This window comes from Podarcis vaucheri (genome assembly GCF_965113315.1).
Source record: "Podarcis vaucheri genome assembly, chromosome: 5".
Taxonomy (NCBI): domain Eukaryota; kingdom Metazoa; phylum Chordata; class Lepidosauria; order Squamata; family Lacertidae; genus Podarcis; species Podarcis vaucheri.
This window is the reverse complement of record NC_138763.1, coordinates 6,177,353-6,204,428: the sequence shown is the minus strand read 5'-3', so window position 1 is coordinate 6,204,428 and position 27,076 is coordinate 6,177,353. Positions and strand designations below refer to the sequence as shown.

The 27,076-nt window shown below is 45.4% G+C and overlaps 2 protein-coding genes across 4 annotated transcripts in view; both read right to left on the bottom strand.

The window, feature by feature from the left end:
• Positions 1–12,494, bottom strand: part of DVL3 (dishevelled segment polarity protein 3) — a 55,794-nt gene extending 43,300 nt beyond the window's left edge. For 2 of the 3 annotated variants that reach the window (XM_082224157.1, XM_082224156.1), the window contains exon 1: positions 12,158–12,445. In XM_082224157.1, coding sequence (XP_082080283.1) covers positions 12,158–12,324 — 167 coding nt within the window. In that variant the 5' untranslated portion in view covers positions 12,325–12,445. Of the gene's footprint in view, positions 1–12,157 lie in introns of all 3 variants that reach the window. The other variant, XM_082224158.1, reaches the window with a different exon arrangement.
• Positions 12,495–17,369: 4,875 nt separating this feature from the next.
• Positions 17,370–27,076, bottom strand: part of EIF2B5 (eukaryotic translation initiation factor 2B subunit epsilon) — a 29,582-nt gene continuing 19,875 nt past the window's right edge. The window contains exons 14-16 of the mRNA XM_082224155.1: positions 24,511–24,636; positions 21,018–21,128; positions 17,370–20,533 (exon numbers count right to left, since the gene is read on the bottom strand). Coding sequence (XP_082080281.1) covers positions 20,468–20,533; positions 21,018–21,128; positions 24,511–24,636 — 303 coding nt within the window. The 3' untranslated portion in view covers positions 17,370–20,467. The remainder of the gene's footprint in view (positions 20,534–21,017; positions 21,129–24,510; positions 24,637–27,076) is intronic.

Genomic DNA, 27,076 nt, shown 5'->3' with positions numbered 1-27,076 from the left:
GAACAGGTACGGGCAAGAAGACCAGGCTCCTGGCATTTATACCAGGCCTAGCGACCCAGAGGCTTCAGACTGCCTGCCAGCTGCCGGGCTGATGTTTACTTTATAAAATAGCAGTGGCACAATGTTGTTCTTTCATTTTTCCCATCCTTCCGCCACATATTGTTCCCACATTTTATTCTCATTTTATGGTAGAGACAGTGATGGTCCCAAATGAGTTCAGCGAGCCTCAGGTCTCAATGGAGACAAACCCAAGCCTTCCTGGTTGAAATTTCATACTCTGGATGTTACAACTCACTCTACTCCTATCCTTAATTCACAAGGTTCCTCTTCAAACTCCAGAGTCCTCATCTTTTTTGTTCTGGGCATCATGATGGGAGTAGAGCACAGACAGAGAGCAGGGGTGACTGAGGGGGCCCCCAATGGAGTACTACTGCTGGGCGGTAAGGGAGATGGACCCTGAACAACCAAGTCTGGGGTGAAGTGGGTATCAACTTTGGCCCCTCATACAAGTCGAGGACAAATGGTCTCCATCCCAATGCCTTACCTGGCATCCCAAGGCAATGTGTTCATAAGTGAGGGCCACATTCAGCACACACATCTACCTGGAGAACTGGAATTCCAAGATGATCTCTCCAGGTTAGATTAATGTGCAACAGCACATCAAGTAAGTCAACAGGAAGACTTTGGGCTGAGTGGATGTTTCCCCTCTGAAGATGATGGTGATGTTATTTATTGTATTTCTATACAACCCTTCATCCGAGGATCACAGGGTGGTTTACAGTATAAAACCACAAACATACATAATATAATATAATAACAAGCAACTCCTGTTTTTCTGTTGCTGTGATTTTCTTTAGCATTGTGGTTTTAATGTATGGTTTCAATGAATTGAACATCATTTTAAAATGTGACTGCTTATGTAACCCTCTCTGGGACCATAAAGTGAGGGGCAGGTTATATTTATAAACACTTTGAGGTGTTTTCTTGCAATCAAGCGGTATACTGCATAAATTTTAACAAATAAATGAAGTGGCATACATTGGAGTGGTGAAATTCTAACTTCTAACTATGTAATTCCTATCAAAAATATTTTCCAGCAACAAGTCAGGCTTCCATAGCTAGAAGGCAGGATAAGCAAGGAATCCAAATCTGCCTGTGAGTTGACCTACCCAAGATGATATCTGAATGGCTACCTTTATTATCCTGATAGGTATCTCTCACATTCGTAGTCTCCTCACCACTGCACACAAAAGTATCTGTCCACTCTCCACCCATCACTTGCCACAGACTCCAAAATTTATCCAGAAAAATGGCCAAAAGCAATCAAACTTCATAATTCTGGTGTGGGTGTGAAGTGTCTAACTGTAGATGCAACCAACTGTCAGCAGAGCAAGATATTGCAAGCTTGGTATTCAGGAATCTGATGGCTTGGGGGAAGCTGTCCAACACCTAGGAAGAAAAAACCCTTTTGCTTTCACAGGATAGGGCAATGCTAGAACCCTTGCTTTGCAGCAGCTGAGTACAGGCCTACAGCTGTCCCGACCTTGCACCGCCTGCCAGCTGTCAGGATAATGAACACGTTCCCCTGCCTGGAGACCTTCAACAGCTTAAGGGAGTGTCACTATCTCTCTATTAACACATACCTTCTGCTCCAATCGCCAAATTCATAGGTTTTGAGCAGGTCTTCACACCCTTGTGATGCAAAATTATAAATTTTAACCCTACAGGACCTCAACATACCTTCCAATTGACACCGTGCACGGCCATCTCTCAAGGGCAAATTAAGCTCAACCCTGCACTAACTGAAATTGTAAAGCCTCTCTCACACCTAGAGGAAAAGCTCTCGGAGAAATTGGAGGAACCGTTTTGGCACAGCACTACTACTAACCTACTGCTGAACTTCAGGCACAACCTTGTCACCACTAGCCAATCACCCTAGAGCTGCGATACGTTAACATGCTTCCTGAACTTCTATATAGGGGATACTCAGTCGGTAGAGCATGAGACTCTTAATCTCAGGACGGTGGGTTCGAGCCCCATGTTGGGCAAGAGATTCCTGCACTGCAGGGGGTTGGACCACATGACCCTCGTGGTCCCTTCCAACTCTACAGTTCTATGATTCTATGAAAGCTGCCACAATTTCCTAGTAATGAAGAGGGGGTGTCATACTAGCCCCAAAAGTCTGTGGTAAAGCGCTGTATGCTTGGCACAGGGAACCAGAGTGCCAAACGCAGAAATGTTATGTAGGAAAGACCAGAAGGATCAGCTTCTGTTGGTAATCATGCTCTTCATCAATGGCCACAACAGAAACATCTGTTTGATGGAAAGAGTGAGAATGCAAACTTGACCAAAGAGATTGAGATCAAATCAGCAACACACTGGGAGACTGTCACAGTATGAATCCGCAGATCGGTAAAATATGTATTGGAGTATATTATTTCTGGAGGCTTGCCTAGTACTGTTGTATTTTCTGCACCAGGGGAAGGCTCACTGCCCAGGCGTTTAGTATGTTTTACCTTTACTGATAGTATTATCTGGCTTTTATGAGAAGTGTCAGGGTGCCCATCCCAAACACTGCGACAGAGGCTGTTATGTGCAGTTAGGAAGAAAGCAGTTAGGAAGACGCCTGCTGGACTTCTGACTCCTAGCAACAGTGCTGTGCAAAACAGGACAGAACCACAAGAACAAGCAGAGTAACAACTGTACAAAGCACTAATCGGCATGAATAAAAAAACAAACTGGAGAAGCAAGTCATCATAACAAGATAACAAGATGCCAACATGCCATTCATGTCCCTGTGTGAGTGAGTGAGGAATGTAATGAGAAGGGCTTTTAAAAAACCATATAAAAGGCGACTGCCATTCACTTTAACCCAAGCACACAGCAGTTACAAGACACTGCACAACCTGAAGCAAAAGGCAAATTGTCTAGAACAGTGAGAAGGCAGCTAAAGACAGTACAGTGGTGCCCCGCAAGACGAATGCCTCGCAATACAAAAAACTCGCTAGACGAAAGTTTTTTCCGTTCGCGATTTGCCTCGCAAGACGAATTTCCCTATGGGCTTGCTTCGCAAGACGAAAACGTCTCGCGACTTTTTTTCTTTGACTAAAAACAAAGACATGTTTTGTTTATAAAGTTAATTTATTTTCCCTTCAATTTTTGAACTGCTCTTTACAGTATGTGTGACTTTAAAGAGCAGTTAATAAACTGTTGTTGTACCAAATTTGGCTTTGTTTGGCCTTTTTTTGACCATAGGAACGCATTGATTGATTTTCAATGCATTCCTATGGGATTTCGTGCTTCGCAAGACGAAAAATTCGCTAGACGACAAAAATTGCGGAACGAATTGATTTCGTCTTGCGGGGCACCACTGTACTTCAGCTCATAACGAAATGCATGTAGCTGAACAAGCAGGACCTTAGAACAAACAGCAGGTGGAAAACACTTCACAGAAGATCGGCAGCCAATCCATCACTCAGGGATCCAATACAAAATGGTTCACACTTGCCCACAGTCTGGCATGCTTCCAACTGTAGGTGTTCTTAGGGTACAGTAGTTTGTTTTTTTATTCTCTCCATCAAGGGGCTTCCTTGCCATCTCTGCACTCATCCGTCACATCAGTGTCACACCCTCCCTCATGGAACTCGGGATTCTATATGTTAGAGGTGGCTGACCTGCGGCCCTCCAGATGTTGTTGGACTACAGTTCCCATCTTCCCTGACTGCCGGCCATGCTGGCTGGGGCAGATGGGAGTTTGAGTCCAACAACATCCGGAGCACCACAAGCAAACCACCCCTGCTCTAGCCTCTCCCCACCATCACATTCCACTTCTTGTGACAGGAGCAAATAATACTTGCAAAGACTAGGAATCTTCATTTGTAAAACAGGAATATTGTTGACTCACGGGATTAATGCAACTATAAAAGAGGGAAGGGAAAACAGCTGCCCACCCATGAGCCTTTGGGAAAATTCAATGCATTTACAGAGTTGCAGCTTCCCCCCTCCCAAACTGCCCACTGTCTTTATGCTAATCTCAAGTAGACACATCAGTAAGCTCTTCTCCAAATTAGCAGTTCTTCATTCCTCTTGTTTGAGAAGCCTAGGGCTGAGCACAACCACATTCCAGGCCTGGTGTTCCTATTGTCTTGCAGAGAAAGAGATTCTCTTCTGAATAGAAGTGGGGCCCAGGCCCAGGCAGACTGGGCCACATTACATAACTGCCCATTATTACACACACAGTGGCTTTTATTAAGTTGACATCTTGTAAAATTTGCATTGCTTTGCAAGCAACCCAGTTCTCAAGAGGATGAGGGTGTAGGATGAATTTCCTCCACAGCTGTTTTAGCTGCTTTGGGGCCCAAGTGAGTCAAGGTTTACTGCCCATTCCTGAGCATTCCGCATTTGTTCTTTCAGCCCTTGCTGGGATCTAAAAGACATCCCATTTGTGACCTGTGAGATTAAACCCTGCCCTTCTCTCTCTGTGGAACCATTTATGAAACCAAGGCAACTGCTCCTAACACAAACCACTCTCCAAAATTCACTACTGTCTACCATTTATATAGGACCTTTTCCATTTGAACCTTAGAACCTTTGCTTAAATAACATTAGTGATACCTGAACAGCAAAACATATGGAAATTCGCAAAAAAAAAACCCTTGATTTGCTTACTGATGTAACTCAATATTCCCACCGTTAAAAGAAAAACATCTGTAGCAAGAACAGCAAAGAGTCTTGTGGCACCTTAAAGGCTAACAAATGTATTACAGCATGAGCTTTCGTGGACTCAAGCCCACTTTGTTAGGTGTAACAAGAACTTGTGAAAGAGAGTTGGCCTTGGAACTGGGGGAGCTGGGCTCCAAAGACAGATCTGTCACAGATTCCTGGAAAGGCCTTAAGCAAGTCATCTCCTCTCCACTTCAGCTCCTCAATCTGCAAATCTGGGAATAATACAGGCTTACCTCACAGCAGTTTTCAAAAGTAAAAGGTAAAAAAGGCATGAAGTACTTCACAAATTACAGTACATGTTTTTAATGAAGCTATTGAGATGTCGGCTCTGTTCCCACATGCTGACTAACTATGTCTACTAAGTTAACCCCACTGTTTTCTAGAGCCTTCACAGTTTAGTGACACAATTCTTTGTCATGCCTATTCCAGCCGTTGTTGATACAATAACAGCTTCTATAATGGTTTCCTATGGAAGTCTTTCAAGTAAAGTAACAAAATTAATGGAAATGATATCCAACATTCAACTGTTTTATTTATTAAATGATGTATTTGTTATATTTCTCCAGTACTGTTTAAATTTTAGAACATGCTCACGCAAAGTGGAAATCTTCATTATGTAAAAATGTACACTGGCAAAGGATTTGGGAGCTGTGTAATCCACTTTCGGCTACAATCCTAGGCCATTTAACTAGGAAGCCCCACTGAACTCATAGGACTTAATTCTAAGTACGCTTATATAGGAATGCACTTCTCAAGTTATTTTGAGGAATCTTTTGCTCCATTACTATATAGATATTCACATGGCCCTTAAATACAAAATGTATGATGATCTCTGCCAACAGTTTCTATCTAGACCATATATGTATTCCAACGTGGAAACCAGAGACTGAGGTCATGCACTTCTTATTACAAGGGAAAGACCAGGAGCTCACCAAGACAGTAGCTAAGTTCCTCTATCTGATTTTTTGTCCCCGAAGTATGCTACAGGATCCTGCCCTTGCTGGAAACCCACAGAGATGAGGCGGATTGCTCGCCTCTTCTGCCCTTTGGCGGGTGACTGTGCCGTTGGGGTGGCAACGAGATCGCACTGGCCTATCTATTCTGAATGTATTCTGAATGTTCTTATGTGATGCCAATAAAGGTTACTTGACTGGACTATATAGATATAAATGTCCTTATTTATCTCCTAGTCCTGTTTTCACTTACCCTTAAACATCCTATCTCCTTTTTGCATATTAAAGAAAACTGGCCCTGTCCACACATCCTGTTAGCCAAGGGTGGAAACTTGTAGCCTGCCAGGTATTGTTGAACTTCAACTCCCATCAGTCCCAGCCAGTTATGACCTATGGTCAGGGATGATGGGAGCCGTAATCCAACAACCTCTGGAGGTCCAGAGGTGTCCCACCCCTGCATTAACCCATAGCTTAAAGCAAGCTATGATTGAATGTGATTGAGCAGTGTGTCTGTGAACACTGCTCAGGATTTTCCCACAAAGCACTTCCCCAACTCCTGCTTTTGCCGTGCTGCAGATTACAAAAGCCAGAGTCTCCGCTGTGTTTTCTCCAACTCAGGCCCATGGTTGGCTTCTTTAGCACTAAGCCAAGAGTAAACCCTGGTTCCTGATTGTGGTTTGTTTTGAGGAGCCCAGGTTCAGATAACAGGACAAGCCAGACTCCAGCTTTCTTGTCTCTGGCATGGCAACAGCAGGAACAGGAAAGGAGCACCCTAGGAACTTTTGAGCATCATGGACGCATTTAACCATAGTATGTTTAAACTTTAGTGTAACACGCAAACCAGGCCACTGAGTAATATTTTGCTAGAAGCCCTTTTTAGCTCTTTTACTCACAACGTATCCTTGCAAAGGTAGTACTTAAATGCAGATCTAAGGCCTGGCTTAACATGCTATCCACACTGTTTATCTAAAAAAAAAAAAAAAAGCAGACATTTTGCAAACATGCAATACACAAACTGAGCTGATGTACACCTTTACATACTCTTGCCGAAAACCAGTGTTCTTAACTCCCATTGTCCTAGACGCGTTTTGCGACAGATAATTTCATTAATGCGAGCAGTTCCTGAGCTCTGGGTGCAGTACGGCGCCTAAGATTTCAGATTAAAACTGCCACTGCTGGAAAGAAAGACAGACCTTTTTCTTCCTCCCCACTTCCAGCCACTCTTAAGACTGGAGAAGGAGCCCTCATAAGAATATTAGGGAGGGAAGGCAGGGGAACTATGGGTTGTTGTTTTTTCAGTCTTCAGACGAAAACTAGATTCAGGTAGGTAGCCGTGTTGGTCTGACGCAGTAGCACCTTAGAGAGCAACTAAGTTTGTTCTTGGTATGAGCTTTCATGTGCATGCACACTTCTTCAGATATCTGAAGAAGTGTGCATGCACATGAAAGCTCATACCAAGATGAAAACTAGACCATGTGAAAAATGAACATAAGATTGTAGCTGCAGTTCATTCATTTGCAGCTTTGGATTCTTGTTATAAAAACCGCCTAGACACTCTGTTGTGGCACCCATAACCTAGGTTTAATGCGCCATTTAGTTCCTAACTTCCACATCTTAGTTTCTAACATTGCCGATAACCATTGCTTAAAATAAAAAAATTCCTTCCTGTAGCACCTTAAAGACCAACTAAGTTAGTTCTTGGTATAAGCTTTCGTGTGCATGCACACTTCTTCAGATACACTGAAACAGAAGTTGCCAGATCCTTCTATATATAGAGAAGGTGGGGAGGGGTATTACTCAGAAGGGTGGTGGGAATCGGAGATTGGCAGATAGCTGAGATGAGCCTGATGAGCCTGTTGACGACTCTTAACGACTCTTAAAACCACAGCGGACCTTGCCACCAAACTCTGCCAATTTGTCCTTACCCACAACAACTTCAAATTCGGTGATGACCTGTTCCTTCAGATCAGCGGCACAGCAATGGGCACCCGCATGGCCCCACAGTATGCCAACATCTTCATGGCAGATTTAGAACAACATTTCCTAAACTCCTACCCACTCAAACCTCTCTTGTACCTGCGATACATTGACGATCATCTGGACACATGGTCAACAGACCCTGGACACCTTTCACCAGAAATTCAATGATTTTCACCCCACAATCAACCTTACAATGAATCAATCTATGCAAGAAATACATTTTTTGGACACTACTATAAAAATACAGGATGGATACCGTAAACCAACTGACCGACAAACATATCTACATGCCTCTAGCTACCATCCCAAACATACCAAACAGTCCATTGTATATAGCCAGGCACTACGTTACAGCCGCATCTGTTCCAATTCTACAGACAGAGACTCTCACCTAAGAGATCTACAGCAAACCTTTTCAGAACTAAAATACCCAGCAGATGAAGTTAGACAACAGATCAACAGAGCCAGACTGATACCCAGAGAGAACTTGCTGCAAGACAGACCCAAAAAAGAAAATAACAGAACACCACTAGTCATCACATACAGCTCCCAAGTTAAAACAGTTCAACGCATCATCAGAGATCTACAACCTCTCCTGGACAATGACAGTTCTCTTTCTCAAGCTCTGGGAGGAAGACCTTTCACTGCCTACAGACAGCCACCCAATCTTAAACAACTCCTAACCCACAATAATACTACAACCAGACTTAACACGGACACTGGCACCAGAGCCTGCAATAAACCCAGATGCCAACTTTGCTGCCACATACACCCGGACAACACCATTACTGGCCCCAACAACATCACACATACCATCTCGGGACTATTTAATTGCTCATCGTCTAACATTGTGTATGCCATCAAATGCCAACAGTGTCCTTCAGCTCTCTATATTGGACAAACAGGCCAAACCTTACGCCAAAGAATAAACGGACATAAATCTGACATCAAGAATCACAAAACAGAGAAACCAGTAGGAGAACACTTCAATCTCCCAGGACATTCTATACAAGATCTCAAAGTAGCTGTTTTACTACAAAGGAATTTCAGAAATAGACTGGAAAGAGAAGCTGCTGAATTGCAACTCATTACCAAACTTAAAACAATGGAGACACCTGGTCTGAACAGAGACATTGGATTCTTATCTCATTATATATGACTAAAAGCTACTGCTCACCTTCTCACCCCCTACCTACTACAGTCGTTAAGAGTCGTCAACAGGCTCATCAGGCTCATCTCAGCTATCTGCCAATCTCCGATTCCCACCACCCTTCTGAGTAATACCCCTCCCCACCTTCTCTATATATAGAAGGATCTGGCAACTTCTGTTTCAGTGTATCTGAAGAAGTGTGCATGCACACGAAAGCTTATACCAAGAACTAACTTAGTTGGTCTTTAAGGTGCTACAGGAAGGAATTTTTTTATTTTGACTATGGCAGACCAACACGGCTACCCATCTGTAACTGGAACCATTGCTTGTGTGAGATGACCTTCCCATCCAATGTCTCCTCCCTACCACCTTCAACCCTCTGGGGGGAAAGTCAAGTGGGGTTGCAGGCAGAATCTATTTCGCCAGTGATGTCCATTTGACTGGTGGACAGGCACTGTGGTGTTCACCCTATTTATTTAAAGAGTTTCTTCTGCATAAATAATTTGAATCTTTGTCACCAAATAAAGTATTTTATCATTGTGTCACATTTTTTATCCCACCAATCCTCTGAGAACTTAGGGGGGGGTGCGCGCAGTATTCTTATTTTATCCTCACAAAAACCCTATAAAGCAGCTTAAACTGAGCTATTGATACTGGCCAAGCAAAGCTTCATACGCAAGTCTCCATGGTCACGTTCTGATCCACTAGTCACTATCCTACCATATTGCTGGATATGAATAGCCTGACTTTTCCCATATGTTTCATTTACCACTATACAATTTCAGCCCATATGGCAAGATTGCAACAGACCTGCGCCAATTATTTTCCAGTGTAAGATTTCAAAGATCCTAATGTGCTGGTTTATAAACATTATATCCACAGCACTTCCTCCACCAAGGAAAGGGCAGGCCCTCTCTGCCTGGGAGGCAACAGCTGTTTAGCAACACACAGCAGACTCAGCTAAAATATTAGGACTTAGGGACCAAGATACAATATACTGAAATCAAGAATGACAAACACAGAGCCAGCAAATATGTGAGCCAAAAAAACTCAACATCCCTGGAACTTTTCATATGCCAGGAAAACCAGCAAATCATGACCTGTGCTTTATATGGGGGAAATGCCTCCTATTGATTTACTCCCTACATTTTCCACAAGCTTTGTGCAGACTTCTGAGCCAAACATGCATTGTTAGGTCAAAACCAGCCTTTGCAGTCATCTGCAAATTCAGGAGGATGGGGGTGGGGAGAGCTATGGGACTGTATATATCAGAATGCAGTTGGGGAAAGTCACAGAATCAAATGTGCCACACATTAAATGCTTCCTACACATGGAAAGAGAGATTCTACCTTAGCTTTCTTGCTTAAATGTTTTGTGTATGGGGGAGCATGCACACAAATACCGATTTCTACTGTGAACTGCTACAGTACCAAAAAGGCTGGTCCATGTACTTGCGCTACACTTGTAGATCAGCTTTTATAACAAGAGCTCTGAGCAGGATACAACCCCAGGGTAGGTGGCCACAAGCAGAATGTCTTTGTAGGACTACAAAGCTCTAACAAAACTTGCTGTCCAGTTCTCACAAGCAAACACCAAAGGAGCACTTCAATCTTGTGAATGCTACTGGAACCCTAGGAGCAGCAGGAAACCAGGAAAGATTCACAGAGATAGGATGTTAAAGACAGCAAGGTGTGAAGTGTGTGTGTATGTATTTGCAAGAGACAGAAAGATCCTAAGAAGAAGGAAAGAGAGTGTCACAGAAATATAAGGAGGGGGAAAGGAGCAGCAGCCGTACATAGCCAATTCCTTAAAGAGGAATTTCTTTGTGTCTTAGGACATACAATCAGAGTCTGGAAAATTACACGGCCTTCAGAGGATTGTGGGAGAGGCTCACAAACCAGAACAGAACACAATCCGAGCAGAGGGCAGGGTTTTACAAGGAATAGGTTTTGGGAAGCTAAGCCAGCCCAAAAGAAAACAGCCTCTCCTGCATTTTACTCAGAGACACCACCTTGTCCTGCAAAAGGAAGCATCAAAACAGGGAGGGGGCACAGTGACAGGAGACCATGGTTAATTTCCCTTGGGATGTCAGTGTCCCCAACACACCAAAGATTTGGGTGTTGGGGAGCGCTGCAGGGTGAAAGAGCAGGACTCTACAGTAGCTGCTTCTTCTGGACAGTTTTAGATATTAACTGCATACAAAAGGCCTTTCAGGGGTCTGCACCGCACAAGCTAAGAAGTGCACTGCAGAGGATGCTGGGGAAAGAAAGGGTAACTATTGAACCCATCTTCTTGACCCGGCAAGGGATTCTTGGGGCACATCTCTTACAACCGCACTTAAGTCACCAGCGGCCCTATTCTCTCCTCGCTTGGGCTGCATGCCGGCAGTAAGGCTGGTGCTGGAAGACTCCTGATCTCCTTCCTCAAGGAAGAATGAAATTTATCAGGAGTGGGAACTTATGAAGTGCGCCTTGCTCTAATGCATTGGAGGGAAGAGAGCCTGCAAGGGAGGTCTGGGGAATCAGGCAATGCTGGAACCCAGCTCCCAGCCTCCCTGGCTATGTTAGCTGGGTGTGATATGGGGGGGGGGTTCCAACAACATCTGGAGGGCCACAAGTCCTCCATCCCCAATGCAAAGAACCACCAACATGACAGGGGGAGAATTGTGTGTGAGAGGCAGCCAGAAAAAGACACAGACCTCGATTCTGGCACTGGTTGGCAACTGGAAGATCTTCCTAGCAGAGAAGAGCATTTAAGGTTCACTCCCATTTAACCTCTTTGGGGTGAACGGGGCTTTGCTCAGGTGGGTTTATGTCTCCCAAGCCCCTTCTTTCCCCTTCCCTCAGCTCTTCTGCAAAGGCTTGAGAAGGAAATGGGACAACCTCGGGAGGTGGTGGGCTCCCGCTTCTTTGGAGGTTTTCAAGCAAAACACGGGTGGCCATCTGCCATGGATGCTTGTGTTGAGATCCCTGCATTGGGGGGGGGGGAACCCTGGGGGGATGGGGTCCCCTCCTATGAAAGGAGAAGCTCTTGCCTGCCTGTTGGGGGTCCCACTAGAGATGAGCCAGGGCAGGGGGCTGTGCTCGCCCCGCACTACTCGCGAGGAAGAGAGGGAAAGGAGGTCAGCAACACAGGACGGGCCAAGGGGGCCATTCATTGCGGCAGAATCCCGAGGGCTTCGGCCGCCGCCGCCGCCGCTGCCGCTGCTGCTGCTGCAGACGTGTCCGTGGCGAGGCGTTGATTTTGAAAGGGGGGGAGAAGATAAAGGAAGGAAGGAAGGAAGGAAGGAAGGAAGGAGGGAGGGAGGGAGGGAGGGAGAGAGAGGAGGAGAGCGGGGCCTCCGTCTCACCCGAAATCATCGTCCATAGACTTGAAGTAGAACTTGTAGTTGGGCCGGTTGAGCAGCGCCTTGAAGTCGCCCAGCGTCACCCGCTCGGCCGGGATGGGCAGCTTCACCAGGTACGGCGTCTCCTGGTCGTCCAGGTGGTAGATGATCTTGGTCTCCGCCGCCGCCATGGCCGCCGCCGCCGCTCCTCCTCGCCGGGACCTCTGGAGCAAAGCCAGGCGCGGCCTAGTAGTAGCCCAAGCCGAGCGTCCCGCCGGCCGCGGCGGCCTCTCCAGAAGCCGGAGGGGGGGGCGGCTTGGGCGGGCCACGCAGGCCTCGCGCTCTCCGGGCCGGGTCCCCTCGGCCTCCGCCTCACCGCGCAAACTCCCGCCTCCGCCTCAGCGCCTCCTGGGGCGGCGGCGGCGGCGGCTCCTCCCCTCCGCGGCCGCCGGGCCTCGCCAGCGCCGCCTCTCCAGCCCCGCCTCACGCGGACGCCGGCCTCGGCCCCGGCCCCGTCCCCGCCACTGCAGCCAGCGCCGCTCGCCTCGTCCTCGGGGCTGCCCTTCAGGGAATATCAGCAGAATGGAGCCTCCGTGGCCGGGGCAGCCGCGCCTCAGGGGGAGGGTCGCCAAGGGGAAGGCCGCTTATTGGTGGGGGGGGGGTGTCTTCATTTATTTATTTTGCCCCGAGGGAGGTGGTACCCAGACCGCTTGAAGGACTCCTAAGCGCGCCACATGGAAGTAGAAAACAGGTACTAAAATATTGCCATGATAGAAATTCATGACATCATTTGGGGGGGGGCAGCCAAAGATGTTGAGCTTTTTGGGGGAAATATTGGGTGTATATATGTGTATGTACACACACACACCACCAAAAAGCAGGTCATTTTGGGGGGCGGGGAACAGAACCTCAGTTGAGTACTTCCAATGCTTTTTAGTATTTCTTTATGCGCATGGCATTATGCACAGCTTGCGGAGAAGTTGAAAGACAGAAGCTTCTCTTCCATAAAACTGGGAGTCATGGACATCCAGCGAGGCTGAATATTGGAAGATTCAGGACAGATAAGCAGAGTTAAACTATGGAACTCCCTCCCACAGGAGACAGGGATGGCCACCAGCTTGGATGGCTTTAAGAGAGCAGCTGTTCCTCTTTTATTGAACTTCTGCCCCACCTTTCATCCGAAGATCACGGGGCGGTTTGGAATACAAAAATACATGCCATAATAACAAATGGAAACAAGTCCGCCCCGCACAGTATTCTTTTGATCTCCTAGCAGGAAAAGGGAAGATATAAATTCAGTTTTGTGTAATAAACTGATCATTCATTCCTCTGGTATGTGCAAAGTGTATATGGGTTAAGGACAGAAACAAAATATCACAGTTCATGGAGGAGAGGGCTATCCTGCTCAGTTGGTTCTAGAGTGTGGTGCTGATAACGCCAAGGTTGCAGGTTCAATCCCCGTACGGGACAGCTGCATATTCCTGCATTGCAGGGGGTTGGAACAGATGACCCTTGGGGTCCCTTCCAACTCTCTGATTCTGTACTTCCGCGGATGGAGGCAGCAATTCTTCTTGCTGGAAACTACAGTAAGAGAGAAGGGCCTTGTGCTCACGTGTTGCTGAAGGGTTTCCCATAGGCTTCTGGTCGGCCACTGTAAGAACAGGATGCTGGACTAAATGGGCCATGGCCTGATCTCTTTTTGTTCGTAAGATGTTTCAGGGCTAAACTTGCAGCGTGAGGGGAAGTATACAGCACCAGAAAACATTCCATAGGAAGCCCAGGCCAAGCCCCGTTAAAACAAAAACAAGCACATATGCACAAACGTATTACTATCTCTCTTTGGCTCAGAAGCAAAAATGTTCACTTAGGCTTGTTTTGTTGTTTTCAAAGACTGGTGCTCAGTATGCATTGTTGGGACTAGCCAGCAGGCCCTGCTTCTTTGGAGCTAGTGGTTTCCCATCTCTCTTGCAGGTACCATATGCACATGAGTGGAGGCAGAGCGTCTGTTGACTTTAAAATAAATTGTGGTTGCTCAAGTCGCTACAGACCATAAAGCTGCTGCTACTTTAAGTAAGCATTAGATCACTGATAAGCTTTAAATTAATTGGTGATGCAGTGAATGAAGGGTGCTTAATGTTTTTCTGTTATAGCCATGTTGGTTCTAGAGCTTAAATACAGTCTGAGAACAGATAAAAAGGCAGTTTTAAAGCAACCACATTCCAGTCATTATTCTGCTGTGGCAGAAGCTACAAGGAATCCTAAGGCACCTTAGAAACTAGCCATTTATTGTGGAGATAGCTCTCGTGCGGAGGCAGACCATGACGTGTCAAGCTGCTGGGTCAGAATTTATATGGAGATTTGGTCCTATTGGAGTTGGGCTGAATAGAGACTGGGAGTAGTTAGTTCTGAACGGACGCCAGTGGTCGCTTCTCTCTTAGGTGTCCATGCACACTGTTGAGTCTTTGCCACTTCTTTTCCAGATGGTAGGTTTCAACTATCCTGATTTGATTTTTCACCCTGACCTTGTTTATATTTACGCAATAATGCCAGCCCAAAACATTTTGGCACCTGAAACAAACTGCAGAATGGTGCCTCCCACACCAGAGAAGAAGGGGTGAGTGAAAATCTACATCAAGAACAAGGAAGATCAGGATCTGCTGCCCCTATGGATCCTGCCGCCTGAAGCGATCCTCACTTTGCCTTATGGATGGGGTGGGCCGGCCCTGTAGCAGATGCTACTTCCTAATAACATTTTCCCTCTCCTTTTGTGAGGTGGGAAGCTAAATCTTATGTCAGCTATTAGGTAGGTGATTATTCTGAAATAGGTAGCACAATGTTCAATAAGGCTAGTGGTTGTGCAAGGTTGCCGCCTTAACCTTTCAAGTGGCAAAGGCCTCTTACCTAGGTGCCCCTCTGGAATGCCTGAGACCAATTCTCTCACATGAAGACTTGTCAGACTGCTTCTGCTTCTCCTTTCGTTTGCAGAAGGGCTTACACTTGTACCTGATCCTGTCAACAGCTAGGGGCTTGCTGATTGCCTAGTGATCGGATCTTAATGTGAACTGATTTCTATCTATACAGGAACTCCAAAATCCATTGTTGAACAACCAAAATATGCAAATACTTGAGCCTCCCGGAACACTTAATCAGGAAAGATGGTACGCAAATAAGGCTGGTTTTTAGACTTCAGTTGCAGACTGAATAAGTTTGTGCTAGGTGTTACACATATAAGGTTACAAAGCAAGGATAAAGAAGCAATAGCTGCACCCTCTTTTTGAAAATGGGGCAATCTAAATGCTGACTGTATGGCTACAACAGTTTTGCACTTCCCTCCAGTTCCTACCTTTTAGAACCTCTTACCTGATGAATTCTGGATAACTTGAAAGCTTGCAACAGTTTGTGACATTTTGGTTGGTCCCAGTAAGAGGTATCATCTAACTACGGATTTTGGAATTTTATTTTAATGGATCAAATTGCCACCTTCACTTTTTAATATATTTATTTTAATGGATCAAATTGCCACCAGGCAGTTTAAACAGATCACCTGGCAAAACAGATGCAGTGTACAACACTATGTACTGCTTGGTTTACTGTGGAAAAGCAGCATATAAAAAACCCCAAATGTTTTATTTTTATTGTTGATTTCCCCTTCTCAAGTGATGTGTGTTAAAGACATTTCTTTTTTCTAAGCTGTCTTGCATTTATTTATACAGAATTTATAGAGATTTAAAATAAAAAAAACACAAAATAAATTAAAATGATGCAGCAAGAAAAGGCAAGTTCTGGAGCCTTTTTAATTATGCAAATTAGGTACAGTTGCATAATTTCTTTTGAGTTATTCATTCTGCTACTATTAGTCATGGAAAGGGCCAAAAAGATATGCAAGTCTTAAGCCCCACCTCTTCCTTGAACAAATCTTACTTAGCAATCCCTGTGGCTAAGGTTTCTTCAGCCTTTGCATGAGCTTTCAAGCATATCTTCACACCTGTGAAGGCTAAACATTATTTTAAAGCAAAGATTTTCAGGAATGCAGAATTCAGTGCCCAATGCCACTCTCACAATTCCTTCTCCGAACTTGTGTGGAATTGGTTTGCACATAGCCTCAAGCACAGGGGTGGTTGTGTTTTGCACTGTGGTATGTTATTCCCATTGCTGCACTCAGGCTAGTTTCCCACCCTCTCAAGTGGAACCGTGCCAATCCAAACAGGCAGGATTCTACCCCCTAGTCCAAATTCCATTGTTGACCAAAGAGATTTATCAGCAACTAGCCCAACACTGTCTTTCTGTTTGTACCTTGGCAACTGCATGAGCAGCATCAGAGAAGCAGGCACATCCTCTCCATTTCATATAAAGGGTTATGCTGATGGACATTTAAAGATTGTGATATATTCTACGGAGTGATTCGCATCCAACATTATTCATTTTTATACCAGCAAAATGCTTGATAGGCCCCAGCACATAATTATTTCAGGGAATCGTGTAACTGCTCAACACAAACCACATGCATATAGGCTAGGCCTAGGTTGGGGGGAAGCTGTTTCTTTTCCTCTTATCAAGTAGGAATATATAAAGAGTTGTTCAGCTACAATTGAGAGTCTACCTTGAAATCAGGTTTTCAGGCTTGGCTACTCTTCAAAAGAAAGGTTCTTAAAAGTAGCATCACTGGACATCATCTAGAACAGTGTTTCCCAACCTTGGGCCTCCAGCTGTTTTCGAACTACAATTCCCATCATCCCTGACCACTGGTCCTGCTAGCTAGGGATGATGGGAATTATAGTCGAAAAACACCTGGAGACCCAAGTTTGGAAAACCGTGGTCTGGACGGTGCAAATGGTTTTCAGATAGTTGCTTCTGATATATCATTTGTAACAGCTTCATTTTCATACTCTCAAGCCTGCTGCCTAAAACACACTTTGGGAGTAAATCCTGGTGAGCCTAGTAGGATTTCACCCCCCCCTCCAAACAAATATGCATAGGATGGCACTGCTGGATTCTTTTGTTCAACAAATCTAGAGAATGCTTCAATTCCAGTATGACTGAATGTTAGCAATCAATGCACACAATAAAAATTGGTACTTTCAGAGCACAGGATTTGAGCAAACCATAGATTTGTTACGTAGCACAAAGTATTCTCTGCCTCTAGTCAAAAAAACCCCCATCAGATATGGAATTACAAGGCAAACCCATTTTAAAGCCACCTTTGAACTGTTAAAAGAGAAAACCTCAGGCATCCAGCGAGATTTTTAAATGTCTGCATTTTATACAGCTTGTAAACACTTGGAGAGCTCACAGTAGGCTAGAGCATGTGGAGTGTTATATCTGCATTCGTAAACAGTTATAATGTGCAGGGCGGGGGAGTTAAGGAAGGCTTCATATACAGAATTTATCACTGCAGGAAGAGCAAAAATTTTACAAAGTCTCAAATAGGGACTCTTTTCAATTTAATGCTCCATAAAACCAGACACATTTCCAAGAGCCAAGAGAGGAGATTAAAAAAACAACAAATTCTTCCCTGACTTCAAAATTGCCAGACATTACCCTCCATTTCTCAAGGGACCAGGTTAATATTAAAAAGGAGAGGTAAATTTTACCCATAGCAAAAGTAAGATGTGTGCATCGCATGACACCAGGATTGAAAGAAACACATTCTGCTACGATTTACTATCTCAGGAAATAAGTAGTGAAATCACTGGATTACAGTTCATCAGGGAAGTGCAATCCTATCACTTGTGAACTGGGACAAAGGTGTTTTTTAAATCACATGTGAATTGGATTACTAATGCGGGAGTGCCCATTTTCAACTGTGTGTGTGTGTGACTGGTTACTGTAAATACATTATCACCAACTTCCCAATCCTGCCAACCTTGCTGTGGTTCAGGTCAGAAGCTCACCCAAGAGTCGTTTTCCATTGCTGATTGTGTTATAGCCACCCCATCAGTCACGTTACCCAAAATAAGACAGCTACTAGTATTTCTCTGATTTCTCAGAATGGCATGTATCTCTTAATTGAAAAGGTTACCAGTCCCATTAATCCACTTAAAATCCCTACTAAGTCACTCAGTGGAATCCAGTCACGACAAGGATTTTGGAACTCCTGTTCAGCACACAAAACAAGGAATGGACCTTAAGCTCCCCATTCGACATGCCTTTAATTGCTACATTTGCCACTACCTCTGTGGTTGTTCGTTCCCCTCCATGCAGGTATGGAGAGGCAGAACGGCTTCCGCTCACCTAGTCTGGCTTCCTAACAGATTTGCAAACCATGCATTAGTGGCGGGCCTCCCAAGGATCCAGACATCGTTTGTGCGGTTTGTAAACATAACAAGACAATGAACCACACGGGCAGAACTCATTCCAGGTACACAGATTGCTGCAGGAGCTATGGCAACCACACCAATTGAGCAACATGTAAATGGGATTTAAGAGCCTTGGGCCAATGAGGCCTACCCAAGACTTTTGCTCGAATACCAACATATTACAGAACAGAAAGCCCATTCTTTGCGGAAGGGATGTTTAATTACTCCCCAAATTAAATATTGGCAGACACAGAAAAAGCACATCTTCTTTCCCGACATTTACAAGAGGATGTGGCGACAAGAAGACCCCAACACCACCGCCAATGTTCAAGAGCTTCCATCCCAGCAGGCAATGCTCCCCCAGAGGCTTCTGGCAGTCCACATGTGCCAGCATGGCACAGCAGCACCAATGGTTACAGCCACCTCCAGACTGGCAAAGCTCGGGTTCCCTTCCTCTAGATAGACTGCAGCCCTTTCCCGGAAGGAACAAGATCAACAAGTCAGACTGACTGATAGACGCAGGCAACTGCCTGCTGTGCCTCATGTTCCCTTTTAGCAGAAGGATGGATGCTGACCTGCAACTCAAGAGAAGGCGGCTGCTTGAGGACTCTGTGAATTATGAGAATGGTGCCAGGGCAGGGAGAACGTGCTACCACACACTCCTAGGCCAAACCCAGAACCACAGGCCTTCTGATGTCAGCATTTAAGAGGAAACGTGTTTCTTATATAAAACAGGGCTAGCCAATGCAGTTCTCTCCAGATGCTGCTTTGACTACAACTCCCATCATCCTTGATCACTGGTCACGGTGGCTGGGGCTGATGGGAGTTCTAGTCCCACAACATCTAGAAGGAACCATCTTGGTTATGCCCTATATAAAGCATGGCTGGAAAATCTCTAGAATTATGTGGAGCATGTGTGATTGACCTAACTTGCATCTATGCCGTGTGAGTGTCCCCAAGGGCCAAAACAGAACTCCCAAAGGGTTCTGAAGCAACCTGTCAAATGCTGCAGAGGACAGACTCCAGCAGCGTCTTGGTAAGATACCAAGAACATCTGTTCTGCTGCAGCTGGGTGTGGATCTGTTGTTCCAGATCCAAAGGGTTAAGATTGGTCAGTAAGCAGGCTTGACGCAGACAAAGGGCTCCCACCATCAGGGGCGTAAAAACAACATTTGCTTGCTACAGATTTTTCATTTATGAATGAACTCCTGGTGAGGTAGGTGAAGATTTCCCCGTTTTGTATGAACAAAAGTTGAAACAGAAAAGGCTCTGTGATTCTGGCAAAGGCTGCATTGCCAAGTGGACCTCCAAGCTAAAATGGAAGCTAAGCCACCTCTCTTCTGAATCTCTCCGGATTCAGGAACAGCTCCACCTCCATCTGCAGCTGAGGCTTCGGGTATCGGCCCTGACTTTGGGCTGCTGAACTCTCTTCCTGCCTCACGTTGCTTTACCAGCTGTTCCCTTCAATGAAACTGGGGGGACACCCACTGCACGTGCAGCACTACAGGAAAGTCAGGGGCTCCTGGGGCATCTGGTCTTACGGGACTGTCTTCTATGCAAATCTGAAGTGGCTCAAAGCCCCCAAGGGTTAAGGTTGACATGGAAATCGGTCTGGATCTGCCTCTGTCACCACCTCCAGCAGCAGCAAAGCCCCCGTCCCAGTGGACAGCTTCCTTATACAGCACCATAGATGTTTGTGTGCATACACATACATGTTTGTGTGTTTGTATGCACACATACAAACACGCACCCTCACACATACATGTCTCAGAAAAATCTTTTAACATTACACACGTCTCTGGCTTTTCCTTCTGACTGCTCTCTCACTGTCCTGCGTGCGGTGCCTTTTCAGGGGAAGATGCTAAGTACATAAACAGCAATGGGATTGTCAGTCAGCTTTGATTTTCAGGTCCCCCACGTACACGCCATGCACCGGGTCTCGCTCTTGCTCGCTCCGCCAGGCAAAGTCTGGCACTGCAGCCCTCTCCCTCTTGGAAGCAGGGAGAGGGGGCATCTCTTTCTGAGAGAGGCTGCCAGGTCAGTTCTGCTCCCCTTCGGACGACTCCTCTTCGGCCTCCTCTAGCCACTGGATAAACTTCTGAAGCTGAGGAAGCAAAGAAGAAGCTGTAACAGGACGTGACGAAATCGGCAAAGGCAACTCCCCAGTGGAACACCAACAGCTTCAGACATTTTCATGACCAACAACTGAACTCACTTGTATAGGCTGATCCACACGTACACAGAAGTTTGCTCGCTTCATTCTTGGTTTACCACACACTGCATGGGGCTTACAGGTACAGAATGAGGTGGCAGAATGGCCTGTACTATTTCAGGCTCCAGCAGGGGTGTGTTGGCACATTATTGAATGTTACCCCGCTTAATTAGGCTGGAGCTCAGCAGCAGAGCACCTGTAATGTACGCAGAATGTCCTTGGCTCATTCCCCCATCCCCAGGTAGGGTTGGCAGTTCCCTCTGCCTGAAACCCTGGAGAGAGACTGCCAAAAGGTGCCACGTGTGCACTTGCTGGTCTCAACAAAAAGAGTCAACACAACTGCCAATAAAGGCTTCCTCTCACCCTGGAGACTCACCCGCTGGTTTTTACGAAGCTGCCTGCCTTTATCCGATGTGTCCCGTTGAGAAAACCAGGAGAGAATCATCTCTTCTGCCAAGATTTCCAGCTGGTAGAAAGTCATCAACACCTGCAACAAGAGCCCTGGGCACTTAAGATGAAGTGGGCAGTTTATTCTGGATCAGGTGCTTACTCGGGGGCCAAAAGGGCAAAGCAAACCAATGTCAGAAGCTTGCTTGGTTGGTAGGAGAGGCCCTGGGATGCAAGATGAGGAGGCTGAGGACAGGGAACTGTGCAGAGCAGGCAAGGCCCACACAGCTCTCTTTCAGTTCCTGAGGCTTCGTAGAAATGCCGGCACTTTTAAATAAAAAACCTTTGTCTCCTGAGGCTTGCATGGAAAACAGCTAGTGACAAAAGTCAAACCTGTACAATGCAGCCCCACCACACTGCCAAACCCAAGTTATGTCTACCTTCATTATATATCTTTAGGCACCAGGCAAAAATGTTCCTTCATCACAAGATCTCAGAGTGGCTCACAGAACAAAATACAAGATAGTTAAAACAAAGACACCAAAGACACCAAAACTATTAACACCCGTACTTCCGGGTTAGCGCCATCGGCAATGGTGGAGTTCCTCTGACCGAGAGGAACCTGCTTCGCGAAAATCGGGTCTGCCGCCGCGGCGAAGGCGGAGACCCTTCAAAAATCCCAGGCGGAGGAAGCCTGGGAATGTGGGATTCGGCTGACACCAAGAGCGCCTCCCCTACTCGCGGGGAAACCCTTTTTCGGGGTCCTGAAGCGAAGTGGGGTGAGTGGCGCAGTGTTTTGAATCAACCGCTACTTTTACGGAGTGAAGCCGCACAGCCGTTGCCGGAGAGCACTGACTTTTTCCTGTGGACAATTGGATTCTAAACAATAACCCGGGAGTAGAACGGAAAATTGGACTACGAAATATTTTAATTTGGCACCGAAGGGGGAAGGTTCTAAACAGGAAGTCCGCCTTCCGCTTTTGTAAATAGATTGAAGCAAAATTTTGCAAGCTAAAGTCTGGAAAGTCGTTTCCTTCAGTTAAAACTACCAAAACCCCTCTTGAAAGCAGGAGAAGAGGAGGGGGAATTCTAGATTGTTTAAGCCTGCAGGAGAGAGAGTAAAGAAAGATAAATTTCCACCGTCTCAAACCTGGGAACGGGATGTCAGAGACAGACGTTTTGGGGAAGTTCATTGACTGTGAATGAAACGTCTTTTGACAGATAGTTAAAAAAGAGTAACATATTGATTCCAATGTTGCCTTTTGCATTTAAAAGAAACAAAATATTTGAAAAACGAAAGTAACTTTCTTTTGTTGGACCTGCTTTTAAAAGATGGATACAAATAGAAATTGTCTCCTCTAGAGGGAGCTTGTTAAACTGTTGCTGGAGTCGATCTGGGGAATTCCACAGCTGTGGAGATTAAGGATCGTGAGACCAGACTTTGACCTTGGACAAGAATGTGCCTAGAAGAAGTTTTGGTGCTTGCTTTTTGCAAGACAAGCGCTTTGTTGGAGCAGCTGCATGAGAAGATGGATTTGATGACTGTTGCAGTCAGTAATTTTGGACAAACAGTGAATACGCATATAGAAACCATTCAGGAACCAACCCAGGAATCTGCTTTGACAGGGCAAATGCAGAAACTAATGGAGGAGGCTGTTGTTGAACCTCAACTAACACAAATGGAGAGACCCGAGGCCCTGTAGGAGCGTAAGCTGCAGTCTTTGAAGATTGAACCTGGAGAGGGTCAGATTTGGAGAGATGGAGTACTGGTTGGTTTGGAGATGGGAAGTTGGATGGATCCCCCTATGCAGGGCCGTTTCGGCTTTTGGGATTTGGTTTTGGGCCGGGGGGGTCTGGAGTTGTGGGGGCTCTTAACTTTGGAGGGACTTTGAAACATGCCTTCAAATACTTTTTGGATCACAGCGCTGACTGTGGAGAGTGGGCTGACCTGTCGAGGGGGGATGGAGATATTGTTGGGTTGGAGTCTCCCCGAGACCTACTCCTCAATGAGAAAGGAAAGAAATTAAGAAAAAGATCAACAAAAGACAAAGTAAAGTGCAGGTATAAACAAGAAGAAGATCTGCAGAAGGGACATGGAAAAGACTTAAGAGCCTCAGACAGAAGATCACCAGGTTGATGGACTAGATGGAATGGATAGAAAGGACTGACATAACCCGAGACCAGGAAGAAGAGACGATGGATGAAGACTGGAAGAAAGTTTTTAAAAAATTATTTTGAGAAATAGTGTAAAATTAATGAGTGTTAGGAAAAATGTTGGAATGAAACTATTTGGCTTTAGTAGAAACGATATGGAGTTATGTATAAATAAGTATTAAGTTTTAAGTTTAAGTTTTAAGGCTTTTTATGGTAAGATAAGGTTAAAATAAATTAAGGTAATTTATTGACAGAATACAGTGAAAGATGGAAAGGATTTGCTGAGTTAATTAATAGGTTAGATCGTTAAGATAAATTATAGAATAAAAATTGAGAAAGATGGAAAGAATTTGCTGAAACAATTAATTGAATTAGAATACAAAAAGGGAGGTGTGAGGTCGATGAAACAAGTAAATGAAAGATAAAGATATGGAATATGGATGTGTGTTTTAATGTTATTGTTCTTTTTTGCTGTATTGTTGTATTGTTTTTTATGTTTTCTTTTCTCTGTGTATTGTAATGTATGTCCTGTTAAATTTTTGTTGTTGTTTTCTCCCCCCCTTTTTTCTGTAATTTTTAAACTTCTAATAAATATCATTTAAAAAAAACCTATTAACACCCGCCCCCCACTGCCTTCCCAAAAACACATTTAAAACGCTGTGGAATATTAATCAGCTGTAGGCCTGGTTGAAGAGGAACGTTTGGCAAAGAGGCACACGCGCCCTCCAAGGTCCCTGGCAGTCTCAGCAGTGCAGGTGATGCAAGAGAATTGTATGCCTCCACCAGCTCAGGGGAGAAGAAAGACTTCTGCAATTCAGGAGCCGGAGCAAAATCTCAAAGGTCTCCTTTTTCACTTAACACCCCTCCTTCAAACTCAACATTGCTACAGAGGAAAAGTCTGAAAAGGTGGCATCTTAACCAAAAACAGAAGACTTTGTGTGGACCCCTGTGGTTTGAGTAGCTTAGGCTTCTGAGCCTTTGCAAAACTTGCTTTCTAAACTGGGATCTGATCCGAGGGTTAGCGTCTTCTCGCTACATAGCAGGCTTTTGGGAGTTTGTGCGTCTTGAACATTTGCCTTTAACAAGGGGCACACAGCAGTGTGTTCTGCGCCAACTGTGTTGGCTGCACAAACAAGTCCCTTTCAACGATCGGAAAGCAGCTTCTTAATCAACTCCTGCTGACAGGCACATGAACCCTTCCCTTCCTGATAAGGGACAACTCTAAGTGCTGGTGCAGAAAACAAGGCATAATTCAAGCAGACACGGAAATAACAAGCTCTTTCTCCCTCTCTCTCACACACACCCTTCCCATTCGCATAAAAACTCACTTTGGCCATGGACATGCATAGGTTTTCGTGCTCCAGGAAGAACTCCTCGATGGCGTGCAAGGCATCCAAGTGATCTGACGCCCGCTTTATGTAGTTCTTGAAGACTGGAGCCCAGTTCTTCAGCAACTGTTAGAGGGGTAAAGTGGGCAGAAGAAAGACAAAGAGGTGTTTTTTACTACAATTCCCATCATCCCTAGCTAGCAAGACAAGTTTTGAGAAACACTGCAGTACGTTATACAAATATAGGCAACAGAAAGAGTTGGCAGCATAACGACAGGATGCTTTATTAGCACCTGTAGCAACAGCTGCATGTGATACTAATTAAAACTTGTGTAATTGGAGATGGTGCATTGTCCCTGCTTGGCAGTTCAGGATGGATGAGTGCCTTACAACGCAGCTCCATCACATACACTGCAGCATGGTGGGAATTTATTACAGCTTACAAATAAACAAGAATCGCTTGTACTTGAGGCTTAGCCCTTCTGTTGATTTTGCTCCACAACAACCGGTTACAGGTTGCAGATTTGGGCGAAGCCGAAATAAATTAAACTCCTTTCACATTATCCATTATAACTATGTGCATCGTCTGTGCACCATCAAAGGCCACCCAGAAGTTTTTGGACTACAACTCCCATCAGCCCCAGCCAGAATGGCCAATGGTCAAAGAATATGGGAGCTGGGGAGCCAAAAACTTGCTCTAAATGCAGTCAGCATTCCCACTAATACAGTGGTACCTCAGGTTAAGAACTTAATTCGTTCTGGAGGTCCGCTCTTAACCTGAAACTGTTCTTAATCTGAGGTACCACTTTAGCTAATGGGGCCTCCCACTGCTGCCGTACTGCCACCGTGCGATTTCTGTTCTCATCCTGATGCAAATTTCTTAACCCGAGGTACTATTTCTGGGTTAGCAGAGTCTGTAACCTAAAGCGTCTATAACCTGAAGCGTCTGTAACTGATACCACTGTAGCTCACATTCTCACAAGGACCAGAGCTGCTTGCTTATTAACAGAGAGCTTGTAAAAAAACAGGAAATTTCCATTTGTTCTGAAAATTAGGTTGATTTTTTTTAAAGTATCTTGATAATGTAGCGGATTATTATTTATTCCATAAATTAAAATAAAGATGCAAGGGGCAGGGGCTGTATATACTGTGTGTGTGTGTGTGTGTGTGTGGAGTTAATTTTGCGGGCAGCTTGCATGGCATGGAAACTCAGAATTAATTTGCAAGCTTTGTTTACAGTCAAGAGGACGTGAGTGACATCCTGGCAGAGCCCTCCGCATAACAGGAATGAACGGCAAGTTTTGCATGTACCATGAAAAAGGCATTAAAATAAAAAATAAAATTTATTTACTCAAGTTTCACCTTTTGTAAACACCCAAGGCAACACACAAGGAGTAAAACAAAACCAGTTAAATATGGAAAACATTTAGCTGAAAGGAAAAAAACCCTGCAATATTCATTATGAAAAGCACTGGTCTGTCTGCTGACGGAAGGCTCTCTAATCCAGCAGAGGCTTCTGTCCGTGGGACAGGGAAGAAGGTAGTTTCTGCCCAGTTTCCCCTCCCTCTTGCAGCCACCCACCCACCTTCCCCAGATTAGCTCCAGAGGACTGGAGAAAAGGGAGGGTGGTGCAGGAGGAGAGGAGAGCCTTCAATGGAAGGGACAAGATTCCAACCCAAAGCAATGTATCAGCCTAGAACACTGGTCTTCACCTGGTGGGCTGTGACCTGATCCAAGGCGACTCTCAACAGGAGCACTGCCACCATGCAAACATATGGTGAAAGGTTAAGAAATGAGTCCCTGTTGCATTAAAAGTGGGTTCTGGGTCTGGAAAGGGTAGAGGTGCCTGGTTTAGAGAAATCAACACGGGGTGGGGGAGAATGGAGAAGGGATTCCAATCAAAAGAACTCTTCCAGTTCTTTTGCCTGGCTGCAATATGCCCTTCAGTTGTGTTAATGCCTGGATGGAGAGAGATGCCTCTATAGAAAACACCGATTTTTGCATGGATGACCTATAGCCCACTACACAAAGAGCCACATCCATTGCCCTACCTGCAACGTGCAGGTGGCCCCAGGAAGGTTGACCATGAGCAATATGGCCCTCAGGATGAAAAACAAACAAACAAGCCCACTAAGAACACGGAACCATAGAATTGTAGAGTTGGAAGGGACCCCAGGGGTCATCTAGTCCAACCCCCTGCAATGCAGGAATCTCAGCTAAAACTTCCATGACAGGTGGCCTTGGTGGATCAGGCCAATGGCCCATCTACTCCAGCACCCTGTTTTCACACACACAGGCCAACCAGATGTCTGTGGGAAACCCGTGAGCAGGATGTGAGAACAGCAGCCCTCTCCCCTCCTGTGGTTTCCAGCAACTGGTACTCAGCAGCATTGCTGCTTTCAAAAATGTGGAGGCAGAGCGCAGCCATTACGGCTAGTAGCCACCGAAAGCCCCCTCCTCCATGAATTTGTCCAATCCTCTTTTTAAAAGGTCTCCCACTTCTGGTGTAGACAATTCTGAGCAAGAGTGCACCAGGCAGTTTCCTGTGACACAACAGAAGGAGTGG